The following is a 12,490-nucleotide window of genomic DNA, read 5'->3' as shown; positions in this document are numbered from 1 at the left end:
ATCCGAAATTTCGGATTCGGATATCGGATTATCCGAATATCCGATATTTTTGAAGAACTTCGAATATTTTCGGATAATTTTCCGGATATTCGGATAATTTTCGGATATTTCGGATATTTTTCGAATATTTTTTAGGATATTTCGGATTTTTTAGAAATTTTCGGATATTCGGATATCCGAATATCCGAAAATTTTAAAAACTCCATCCGATATCCGAATCCGAAAAATCGGATATCCGATTTTCGGATATCCGAATTTTCGGATATCCGATTTTTCGGATATTTTCGGATTCGGATTCGGATTTCGGATTCGGATATTTTGAACACCCCTAGCGATCATATAGCAATAATAATATGTTATATATTGATGAAAATAAACTGATTATATATTGATGAAAATAAACTGGAAATATGTATGTGTAATATAAGTATTTAGTATTATTTATTATTTAATGTATTTAAATAATTATTTTAAATTAGTTAAAGTTTGAAATGGAGTGTATAATAGTGAGGGTTTAGTGAAAGGAATGTGAAAGAGTTTGTGCTGATGTGACGCTGATGTTGCGGATAAATGTTGTGTTAAAACCATGAACCATTGCATTTGGGCTAAGTTCAATGTTTTGCGAACTACTCTCAATCCGTTGTAACTTCAACAAGGCATATTGTGAATATTTAGACACATTTAAACGTTACTCGCAGCAAAACTACAAATTGTGGCATATTGTCCAATTTGAAAATATGAAACCACAACAATTCAGCAAATTACTTATTCTTTGCCAATAACAAAAATAATTAATAACAAGTCAATTTATACGTTGGAATAGATCTCCATACATTTCTATGAAGAAAGCCCCAAAATCTATGGAGAGAGATGGTGCTCCGCCATAGCTATCTATCTTCGTTAAGCGTGTAACGATTATGAGAAGAGATGGATCTTTTGGTTATTGTACCTTTCATTTGGTCGATCGTAACTTCTATTTTAAAAAAGTTAAGATAGTGATGACATGTATTGTTTAGTTATGAGATAATAATAGTGTAGTGCTAATGTGACGATGATATGTCAGGTAAAAGATTAGTTATGTTAGCTATGACGAGGTAGTCTAACATACTTATTAACATAATTTCCATACATTAGTTAAACAAAGACAATCGGACAGAACCAAAGGAGTTACATAAACCATCCAGTGAAAAAACATCAAAGTCAAAGGGATGCAATGCTTCTTATATGAACTTTAAAAACATGGACACACGAGCAGCTCCTACAGATCTTTGCATCCAGAAACACACCACCAAGTTTATTACTCAAAGAAACACCTACATCAACATTACCTTGTAAAACAAAACCCGATTTTTTGTTAGGTTTACTGTGATTCATAGCAAAAAGCAAGGGCGGATCTAGTGCTTTGTAATAGCACGGGTTACCAGTGAAATACGCCGATGCAGTGGAATTTTTTTGGGGTTTTAATTAGTCATACCACTTAATAGTGTAAATTGTTTAGAGACCACCATTTGATAATGTAAATTTTTTTAAGCTTTTAACTAGTGACACCTGCGACTCCAATTCTTAGATCCGCCACTCGCAAAAAGAAAAGAACAATTGAACATTTTACCAGTTCAAGTCACAAGGAGTAGTTAATGAACATTGAACTACTTCAAGTATTTGACTAATCTAAACTGTAAAGTTGATGACTGATGCACACTTTGACATTCTATTTCTCACCGAATACAACTTTATCTACGTTTAAACAAAAAACAAAACCAAGTCAAAGGAAAAAAGAACTTTACCGTAACTTTCATCAAGACTCTTTATCTCCAAGGCCTGATGGGTGAATCGGGTGAAACCAAACTTTCAACATAAGTGTATGTTTCAAGACATTCATCGAAGTTCTGAATCTCTAAAAACAATCCATCCTTGGAATCATACACAACCAACTTCGACCCAAATTGCAACAAAATTCTTCCATCATTTGAAATACACAAAGGCACCGAAAACTGATCCCTCCCAGGATCAGTCAAATATGGAACCGAAACCAATTTAGTCCAAGAATCTTGCTCACCATAAACCTGCATCAGCCATACATCAGCATGTTTTGCACGATAATTACAAAGAACACACAACTTTTCTCCCAAAACCCCTAACGTCAAATCCTTATCCCCTTCATCATACACAGGTTGTGGAATTTCACCATACACCTCCTTTGATAAATCGAATGAAACTATCGTCCACGAATAGGATGACCCAAAATCTCGACTCGCAGCCCAATGAAGTGCTCCGTTTGAATACTTACCCGAATCATCCAACGGAATCCCATGAGGAAAGTCACCAACTTTCTTCCAATTTCCCATTTTCAACGAATATACCTTCACTTTCGTATCATACTTCGCTCCGGTTTTAAACACACACGAAATTCCAACAACTTTATAATCATCAGTCAAAGCATCATACCCAAAACCGTACAACACGTACCAACCAGGCTTCGATTTAAAGCCGCAACACGGCAACCTATTTGATTTTCTAGTGCTAGGGTTCCAAATAAACAGTGTATCTTCTTCAATAGCAATACATAACAATCCGTTACAAGACCCGACTATCCAAACAGACTTACGCGGGTGTTTTAGCGGGTAATCGAGCTCTATCGCGTTAACGGATTTATCATACAACACATCATACAGGTTACAAATCTTAAGGTTAATCCTAGTCACAGTGCTGAAAATTAGTCTATGATTTGCGTAATTCTTTCTGTTAATTGATAAATTAAGATGAGATTTGATGAAATGATGATCGGAAATTAAAGAACGCCATAATTTGCAGACGGACTTACATCGTAACAGAGATTCAACGGGGAGTCTCGTGAGGATTTCGATGATGATTTCTGACAGTAGTGTAGGATCAGATTGAGTTTCTTCAGATGTTTGCGATGTTATGATTCGTTTTGGTTGACGATGTTCGTCTTCCAGTATCATTTTAGGGTTTGTTTTTTGGTGATTGATTTGATTTGGGGGAAATATGATCCGTTTTTTGCCTGTAGAATTTACACACTTTATGTTTTAGTGGTCGTATATTTACACTATTTGTCCTCTAACTTTCAAGCATGATCATAACCAGCATCTATATTTGATGCGATTAAACGTATGTGCATTTAGCTGCACGTATGATTTCCCAATAAATTTTTCTAGTCACATTAGAAGATCGGTACATGCATATATATTGCTAAAAGAACATGTCTGCATGCTCTATAGGCCTATAGCTATATGATATGTGTGTATATATTCCATATTATTAGTATCGTTTTTATAATATATTAATGAAGACGATTGTACACATAGGTGATAGGTCTAACATGTTATTGACTTACATCTTGATGATCGTGATTATGTTTAACTCCTAGGCGTTGTGCATTTTATATATGTATTCACTTTGATTTCTGCTCATTCAAGTTTGACCCAATACATCACCAAAAAAACATTCTAAGTATTGTATGCTTTATTAAATTCATATAACCTACAAATATTACATATTATGAAGGGGTATCCACTGCCCCTGCAATGCGATATGCGGAAGGCAGTCTTGGTGGAATTCAAGGGTTAAGGGGCAACCTAACCTCGTGTGCAATGCTGAACACTTATCTTAAAGTGGTATTTAACCAACGGTAACAGCCTAACAGGGACTTTTACTGACTTGTTAATACGGACAATATTCATTTTAAAAAATCTATGAAGGAAAGATGATTAGAGGTTCAGCATTTCATAGTTCAAGAGCATTCACAGTATAAAAAGGCATATAAGATCAACCAGTTAAATGGTTAAAGGGTATCCACAGTATAAAAAAAAACATATAATTAGGCGACCGCGAAATGCACGATCAATCACAGCAACATATGGGCCAGCACTCTCATATCTCATCCAAAAAGTAAGAATATGTACCAAAAGGACTTTGGCTGAGCGATATGTGAGAAATCAATCAATTACAGGTTCTACTCTTGTTATAGACGATGTGTACGCTCATATACATATGTGAGATATTAGGTGGTCATTTGACAAAAAACATAAGCATGTATATTACTCAAATCATGTATGAAGTACAGAAATTACACCTATGTATACAAGTCTAAGGTGAAACTAAAGTCTGGTGATATACAATCCAATAGTGCCAATCAGTACTGCGTTTTTTAAACTTCTTAACGGTTTTACTCGATAAACTGTATCTCGCAATGGTCCATGAATCTATATCAACGATGACATCATCATCCCGCGTAAAACACACTGGCCACATTTCATAATCACAATAAACCTTAACAAAATTCCATTTAAGCACCTTAGTCCATGAGCTTTCAACACCATATTCCTTCATCACCCATATTTCCACATGTGCACCATCACCACCACAAACTGCATACAGACACCCTTTCTTATCTCCTAAACTAGAAAATCCACCGCATTCTGGTAATAAAATTTCAATAAAAATCTCATCTTTCATATCAAAAGAAAGAACTTTTTCACGTTTATTATAACCGTCTCTACGTCTAACTAGCCAATTAAGTGACCCGTTATAGAAAATCCCAATTTCATCCGGATTATTATCTATATCAATATTGAAGGCTTGACCCGTTTTCCAGTATCCAGTTTTGAGATTGAAAACCTCAAAACTGATTGACTTACTAGATATACAACAAGAGGCTCTTACCATTTTGTAATCATCTGTAGAAAATTCATAACCGAGCCCGTAAAACCGAGTCTCGTCACCATCAGAGAATGATGTCATTGTCTGGTCGGGTATTAGTCTGGTCTTGGGGTAGTTGGGTTCCACAAGAGGATGCACTGGCTATAACAAACAAAATAGATCAAGCCGTAACAAGACCCCAACAGCCTTTCACCAACATTTTCTTTTGTTAGAGGATCGTTTAAACTGGCAATGCCCTCTACATCATTATCATCATCATCATCATCATCATCGTCAACAAAGGCTTCTTCATAAGATGATGGGGATTCATAATCCAGCGAGTGCAATGAGTGAGTTGACATGATAAATACCCGGGAATGATTCGTGTGTGTATCATAGAGTGCTTGATGAGTATGCAATTTAACAAAACTTGAAGATGATATTAAGGAAAACCAGTACTTACATACAGATTTGAATTGTCCTACAGACTTTGTGTTGTAAATTTAGTGTAATTTTGGGTTTTAATCTACACTTGTAAATGGGTTTGGAGGTACGGAGTGTACACCCATTAAGTGATAGATTACCCGAACCCAAAAGTGGTTTTCCATTATTTACTATCATGACTTGGTCTACCTAAAATTTGACTAAGTGTTTTCAGTACTAAGTTTTCTTAGTAAGCTGAAATTTGGCTAAGTGTTTTGTGCTGGTTGTTCTGCATTGCTGGTCCTTGTACTGGTTGTTCTGCATTACTGATCCTTGTGCTGGTTGTTCTGCATTGCTGGTCCCTATGCTGGTTGTTCTGCGCAGCTGGTCCCTGTGCTGGTTGTTCTGTGCAGCTGGTCCCTGTGCTGGTTGTTCTGCGCAGCTGGTCCCTGTGCTGGTTGTTCTGCGCAGCTGGTCCCTGTGCTGGTTGTTCTGCGCTGCTGGTCCTGTTTGCTGGTTCCTCTGCGCTGCTGGTCCTGTATGCTGACTTTTGCGCTGCTGGTCCTGTTTGCTGATTTTTGCGCTGCTGGTCCTTTTGCAGTGCTGGTTCTTAAGAGACAGCAGTAAGAAAACACTTAACACAATTTTGAGTGATTACGGAAGAATTATTCTTGCACCCACTTTTGCTTTAGTGGTTGAAGGAATAATACTTGTTTATTATAAAGTGATCACTCATGCTTTGATAGTTGTAAAATATAATATTTGTTTATTGTAAAAGTAACAACTTTTACTTTAATGATGGAAGTGATAATATTTGTTTATAGAAATATTCTTCCTGTAACCACTTTTGAATATTATAGAAGATACTTTTATTAATCAATCGGTCAATTGATTTTAATAAAAGACTCTTTCATGATTAAGGGTGTATATAAATATATTAACCAATATGCATGAGAAAAACACACAAGTTACGAACACCAAAATATTCTTCTGCAAAAGGAATTCTTGTTTCTTCCAAAACAAGAATTTAATCTCTGTCTTATCCCAAAGTGATATTCGTGTAACCCAGGCTATAAGGGTCGAATAATTACTTTCGGAAAGTGATACCACGATTCAGTGATTTATCCGGCTATCGATTATTTTACCCTACACGAAAGAATTTAATAAAACCTCCAACAATCGAAAGTAATTATTTGTTATAATCGATGGCGGCTACGATGAAACACATGACGGCAAATTTCTCCAAACTTGATAAGTTTGAGGGAATTGATTTTAGGAGATGGCAAAAGAAGATGCACTTCTTTCTGAGCAGCATGAGTGTGGTGTACGTACTCAGCACACCAATTCCTGAAGATCATGGTGATGATGCCACTATTGAACAAATTCGGAAAAGGTGCAAGTGGGAGAACGATGACTACATCGCTAGAGGTTTAATCCTCAATGGTATGGCTGATTCCCTTTTTGATATTTACCTAAATGTTGAATCTTCTAAAGAACTATGGGACTGTTTAGAAACCAAGTATATGTCTGAGGATGCTTCTAGTAAAAAGTTCCTTGTGAGTAATTTTAACAATTACAAGATGGTCGATTCTAGACCGGTCTTGGAACAATACAATGAGCTCATTCGTATACTTGGTCAATTCACACAACATAAGATGAACATGGATGAGTCTATTCAAGTCTCAAGCATAATTGATAAACTACCTCCATCTTGGAAAGAATTTAAACATTCTTTGAAACATAAGAAGGAGGAGTTAACTCTTGTTGAGTTGGGTAGTCATCTGCGTATTGAGGAATCCCTCAGGTTGCAGGATAATGACAAGCCAAAGAGCAACGAAGTTGCTGGTACGGCTGTTGTCAATATGGTGGAACATAAAAAGTTCACTAGTAATAATGACAAAAAGGGCAAACGTAAACATCAAGGTTATAACAAGGCTAATCCGAACAAGAAGTCTAAATTGACTTGTTGGAAGTGTGGTAAAACTGGACACATGAAAAAGGATTGCAAGGTTATTTTTGGTAATAATAATGCCAAAGGATCTAGCACAAGCGGTTCGGGAAATGGTTTAAACAACCACAACTCGAAAGGTCAGAATATATTTAATAATTCAAATGAGAATTATTATGTTTCATATATATCTGAGGCTTATTTTGTGCAGGATAATGATTTCGCGTGGTGGGTTGACTCGGGAGCCACCACCCATGTATGCAAGGATAGATTTTGGTTCAAGACTTACGAGTCCGTGACTGATAGATCAATTCTTCATATGGGAAATGAGTCAACAGCCTCTGTTCATGGACGTGGAAGTGTGGATTTGTGTTTTAGTTCTGGAAAAACTATTTGTTTGTTTGATGTTTTGCATGTACCACAAATAAGGAAAAATTTGGTTTCCAGTAGTGTGTTAAATTGTTGTGGTTATAAACAAGTGATTGAATCTGATAAGTTTGTTTTGTCAAAACATGGTATGTTTGTTGGTTTTGGTTATTTATGCAATAGAATGTTTAGACTTAACATTAATCACTTGAATGTTAATTTTGCTTTTATATCTACTTCTAGCATAAATAATTCTACACTTTGGCATGCTAGACTAGGACATGTACACTTTAAAAGAATGCAAGATATGTCTAAAGATGGATTAATACCGGCCTTTGACATGAACAATGAAAAGTGTAAAACGTGTATGTTAACAAAGATCACTAAGAAACCATTTCAAAATGTACATCGTGATACTGAAATTTTGGAATTAATACATAGTGATTTATGTGATTTGCATGCTACTCCTACTTTAGGGAACAAGAAATATTTTGTGACTTTTATTGATGATGCTTCTAGATTTTGCTATGTTTATTTGTTACATACTAAGGATGAAGCATTAGATAAATTTAAAATATTTAAAACTGAAGTAGAATTACAACAAAAGGCTTTGATTAAAAGACTTAGAACGGATAGGGGAGGTGAATACATTGACCAATCGTATTTCCAATCCGTTGGTATTATCCATGAGACCACAGCTCCATATACTCCACAACAAAATGGTATATCTGAAAGGAAGAATAGGGTCCTTAAGGAAATGGTTAATTCCATGTTATCCTATTCGGGTTTAAGTGAAGGATTTTGGGGGGAAGCTATGTTAACAGCTTGTTATTTGCTTAATAGAGTTCCTAACAAAAGAAACAAGATTACACCTTATGAACTTTGGAATAAAAGGAAACCTAACTTGAATTATCTCCGGGTATGGGGTTGTAGGGCGGTTGTAAGACTACCTGATTCCAAGAAGAAAAGTTTAGGTGAAAGAGGTATAGATTGCATATTTGTTAGATATGTTGAACATTCCAAGGCATATAGGTTCTATGTAATAGAGCCTAATGAGTTTGTCTCAATCAATTCTGTGATTGATTCAAGGGATGCAATCTTTGATGAAAATCGATTTTCATCTATACCTAGACCAAAGGATATGATTCCAAGTAATAATGGAATCAATAAGGATTGTAATGATGAAGTCTCTGAAAAGGCTGTTGATCAGTCACTTGAGCTTCGGAAAAGCAAAAGAAAAAGGAAACCTAAATCATTTGGACTAGATTTTCAACTATACTTAGTTGAAGGTTCTAGGGATGATGTTTCTACCCAATATTCGTATTGTTTCAATGTTGATGATGATCCTAAAACATATGATGAAGCAATGAGGTCTCAGGATGTTGCATTCTGGAAAGAGGCAACTAATGATGAGATGGATTCTATCATGGGCAATAACACTTGGGTGTTAGCTGATCTACCTCCTGGTTGCAAACCTTTGGGTTGCAAATGGATCTTCAAAAAGAAGATGAAGGTGGATGGAACTATTGAAAAATTCAAGGCAAGGTTAGTCATTCAAGGCTTTAGACAAAAGTCTGGAATTGACTATTTTGATACTTATGCTCCCGTGGCACGTATCACTACCATTAGACTGCTGATTGCTTTGGCTACGATTCACAATCTAGTTATTCACCAGATGGATGTGAAGACAGCATTCTTGAATGGTGAATTGGATGAGGAGGTTTATATGAACCAACCTCAGGGCTTTGTCATGCCAGGAAATGAAGGCAAGGTGTGCAAACTTGTAAAATCCTTATATGGTTTGAAACAAGCACCCAAGCAATGGCATCAAAAGTTTGATGAAGTGATTTTATCTAGTGGTTTTAAATTAAACCAAGCAGATAAATGTGTATATAATAAATTTGATGATTCTGGTAAAGGAGTTATAATTTGTCTATATGTTGATGACATGTTAATCTTTGGGACTGACCAAAGTCAGGTTGATTTAACAAAAGAATTTTTGTCATCAAAATTCTCCATGAAAGATATGGGGGAGGCTGACGTTATCCTTGGCATTAGGATCAAACGTGAAAGCAAAGGAATCTCGATTTGTCAATCTCATTATATTGAGAAGGTGTTGAAAAAGTTCAATTGCTTTGAATGTAATCCTGTGAGTACCCCTGTTGATCCAAGTGAGAAGTTTATGCCTAATCAAGGTGAAGCTGTATCACAACTTGAGTATTCTCAGGTGATTGGCTGTTTGATGTACGCAATGACTTGTACAAGGCCGGATATTGCTTTTGCTGTGGGAAAACTGAGTAGATATACTAGTAATCCTAGTACTCATCATTGGCAAGCAATTAGGCGGGTACTGAAGTACTTGAAGAAAACTATGGACTATAGTTTATCTTATAATGGGTTTCCTTCGGTAATAGAAGGATATTCTGATGCGAGTTGGATAACCAATATTGAAGATCATTCTTCAACGAGTGGTTGGGTGTTCTTACTTGGGGGAGGTGCTATTTCATGGGCTTCTAAGAAGCAGACATGTATTACCAACTCAACGATGGAATCTGAGTTTGTTGCTTTAGCTGCTGCTGGTAAAGAAGCAGAATGGCTTAGAAACTTGATCCATGAGATACCATTATGGCCTAAACCTATAGCACCCATGTCTATCCATTGTGATAGTGCTGCGACATTGGCAAAGGCTTATAGCCAGATGTACAATGGAAAGTCTAGACACTTAGGTGTCAGACATAGCATGATTCGTGAACTCATCATGAATGGGGTGATTTCTATAGTGTTCGTGAGGTCACAACAGAATTTAGCTGATCACTTAACGAAGGGATTGGCAAGAGACTTGGTGAACAAGTCTGCTGTGGGGATGGGTTTAAAGTCCACATAAATTTCTAATTATAAGATACCCAATTCCCTTCTGATGAAAATTAGAAGTTGAATTCAATGTGGAAGGCTTATACTTAGAAATTTGGAGTACAAAATTTTGTATCATCCCAAGGTAAGGTATGTACTCGGACCTGTTAAAGGTGAGGATGAAGTTTAGCTTCTTAATGGTTTATTTGAAAAAGTGCAATAGCAGGTGCATGACTGAAATGAACTACCTATGTGAATGTGAAGTTTTGCCGCTTCAACAAAGCTTGGACTTTTGCTTTAGATACATTCATGAATGGATATGGACACATGGCTTGTAAAGTGTCAGGATAGCTTTAGAGTATTTGAAAACTTATGTGTATGTTATTTTCAGTTATTCAAATGGGTTGAAGGGTTCAATTCTTAGAACACCCCGATTCTCGAATATTTGGAATGTGTAATGTACTAAGGTAAAAATTCAATCTTCAAGATATTTTCATTTATGCATGAGTTTTGTTTTAATTTGTTTAATTCTCATGAAACGAATTGCACTAAATTGGGGAGGATTGTTGTAAATTTAGTGTAATTTTGGGTTTTAATCTACACTTGTAAATGGGTTTGGAGGTACGGAGTGTACACCCATTAAGTGATAGATTACCCGAACCCAAAAGTGGTTTTCCATTATTTACTATCATGACTTGGTCTACCTAAAATTTGACTAAGTGTTTTCAGTACTAAGTTTTCTTAGTAAGCTGAAATTTGGCTAAGTGTTTTGTGCTGGTTGTTCTGCATTGCTGGTCCTTGTACTGGTTGTTCTGCATTGCTGGTCCTTGTGCTGGTTGTTCTGCATTGCTGGTCCCTATGCTGGTTGTTCTGCGCAGCTGGTCCCTATGCTGGTTGTTCTGTGCAGCTGGTCCCTGTACTGGTTGTTCTGCGCAGCTGGTCCATGTGCTGGTTGTTCTGCGCAGCTGGTCCCTGTGCTGGTTGTTCTGCGCAGCTGGTCCCTGTGCTGGTTGTTCTGCGCAGCTGGTCCTGTTTGCTGGTTCCTCTGCGCTGCTGGTCCTGTATGCTGACTTTTGCGCTGCTGGTCCTGTTTGCTGATTTTTGCGCTGCTGGTCCTTTTGCAGTGCTGGTTCTTAAGAGACAGCAGTAAGAAAACACTTAACACAATTTTGAGTGATTACGGAAGAATTATTCTTGCACCCACTTTTGCTTTAGTGGTTGAAGGAATAATACTTGTTTATTATAAAGTGATCACTCATGCTTTGATAGTTGTAAAATATAATATTTGTTTATTGTAAAAGTAACAACTTTTACTTTAATGATGGAAGTGATAATATTTGTTTATAGAAATATTCTTCTTGTAACCACTTTTGAATATTATAGAAGATACTTTTATTAATCAATCGGCCAATTGATTTTAATAAAAGACTCTTTCATGATTAAGGGTGTATATAAATATATTAATCAATATGCATGAGAAAAACACACAAGTTACGAACACCAAAATATTCTTCTGCAAAAGGAATTCTTGTTTCTGCCAAAACAAGAATTTAATCTCTGTTTTATCCCAAAGTGATATTCGTGTAACCCAGGCTATAAGGGTCGAATAATTACTTTCGGAAAGTGATACCACGATTCAGTGATTTATCCGGCTATCGATTATTTTACCCTACACGAAAGAATTTAATAAAACCTCCAACACTTTGCAGGTAATCTCGACAGTATGTTGACTAAGATATCGTGAGGAAGATGAGACATTGCTACGAATTTCTTATTCTCAACAGATTCTATCATAATGTACCCTTCTTCAATTAATATATAGATGAATGAATAGCCTTGGACTAAGTCAGTGTTGTATTTTAAATATTAAGCAAAGAACAAGTCCAAATTATCAAACAAATAGACTCAATCAACAAGAGTGATACATGATATGATTCTTGACCAAATCAAGTTATCTGAAAACAAACAGATAATAAGTTTTTTTTTTTTTTTTAACGTCGATTTTTTGGCATCAGTAGAACATTTATTTCAACGACCCTCATCATTTGCACGTAAACACACACGTTCGGGCAGAAACCCGAAGCAAATCGACTGTACCCGGGAACACATCCATTCGGGCAGTGGTCCGGGTAGAGGTCCGTGAACGAATCCGGTAAAACCTCCCTATATGGTCAATATATACCACTATTATTGGTGTTCAATTGGTTTAAAGAAAATCATGTCATCCCAAAAGATTCAACCCAT

At 36.3% G+C, this 12,490-nt stretch overlaps 2 protein-coding genes across 3 annotated transcripts; both read right to left on the bottom strand.

The window, feature by feature from the left end:
• Positions 1 to 1,076: 1,076 nt before the first annotated feature.
• On the bottom strand, positions 1,077 to 3,003 carry LOC139869034 (F-box/kelch-repeat protein At3g23880-like). Of its 2 annotated transcripts, none has more exons than XM_071857373.1 (2): positions 1,785 to 3,003; positions 1,077 to 1,313 (listed from the first exon to the last, which is right to left on the bottom strand). In XM_071857373.1, exon 1 carries the CDS (start codon positions 2,961 to 2,963, stop codon positions 1,806 to 1,808), a length of 1,158 nt encoding a protein of 385 aa, XP_071713474.1. In that variant the 5' UTR covers positions 2,964 to 3,003; the 3' UTR covers positions 1,077 to 1,313; positions 1,785 to 1,805. The 2 variants fall into 2 exon arrangements, with proteins under 2 accessions (XP_071713474.1, XP_071713469.1); XM_071857368.1 differs by having other exon boundaries at positions 1,078 to 1,328.
• A 1,104-nt stretch (positions 3,004 to 4,107) lies between these two features.
• Positions 4,108 to 5,021, bottom strand: LOC139897003 (F-box protein CPR1-like). The gene is made up of 2 exons (XM_071879649.1): positions 4,878 to 5,021; positions 4,108 to 4,821 (listed from the first exon to the last, which is right to left on the bottom strand). Exons 1-2 carry the CDS (start codon positions 5,019 to 5,021, stop codon positions 4,108 to 4,110), a joined length of 858 nt encoding a protein of 285 aa, XP_071735750.1.
• Between the last annotated feature and the right edge of the window lie 7,469 nt (positions 5,022 to 12,490).

This window comes from Rutidosis leptorrhynchoides, chromosome 1 (genome assembly GCF_046630445.1).
Source record: "Rutidosis leptorrhynchoides isolate AG116_Rl617_1_P2 chromosome 1, CSIRO_AGI_Rlap_v1, whole genome shotgun sequence".
Lineage (NCBI taxonomy): Eukaryota > Viridiplantae > Streptophyta > Magnoliopsida > Asterales > Asteraceae > Rutidosis > Rutidosis leptorrhynchoides.
The sequence above is the reverse complement of the archived record's forward strand: the minus strand, read 5'-3'. Positions and strand labels throughout refer to the sequence as shown.

Excerpts from the sequence above, each read along its gene's own strand:
- LOC139869034 (XM_071857373.1), bottom strand. The coding sequence starts at position 2,963 with ATGATACTGGAAGACGAACATCGTCAACCAAAACGAATCATAACATCG.
- LOC139897003 (XM_071879649.1), bottom strand. The coding sequence starts at position 5,021 with ATGTCAACTCACTCATTGCACTCGCTGGATTATGAATCCCCATCATCT. Across the intron at positions 4,822-4,877 it reads ATCCTCTAACAAAAGAAAAT|CCAGTGCATCCTCTTGTGGA; the intron begins GTTGGTGAAAGG and ends TGTTTGTTATAG.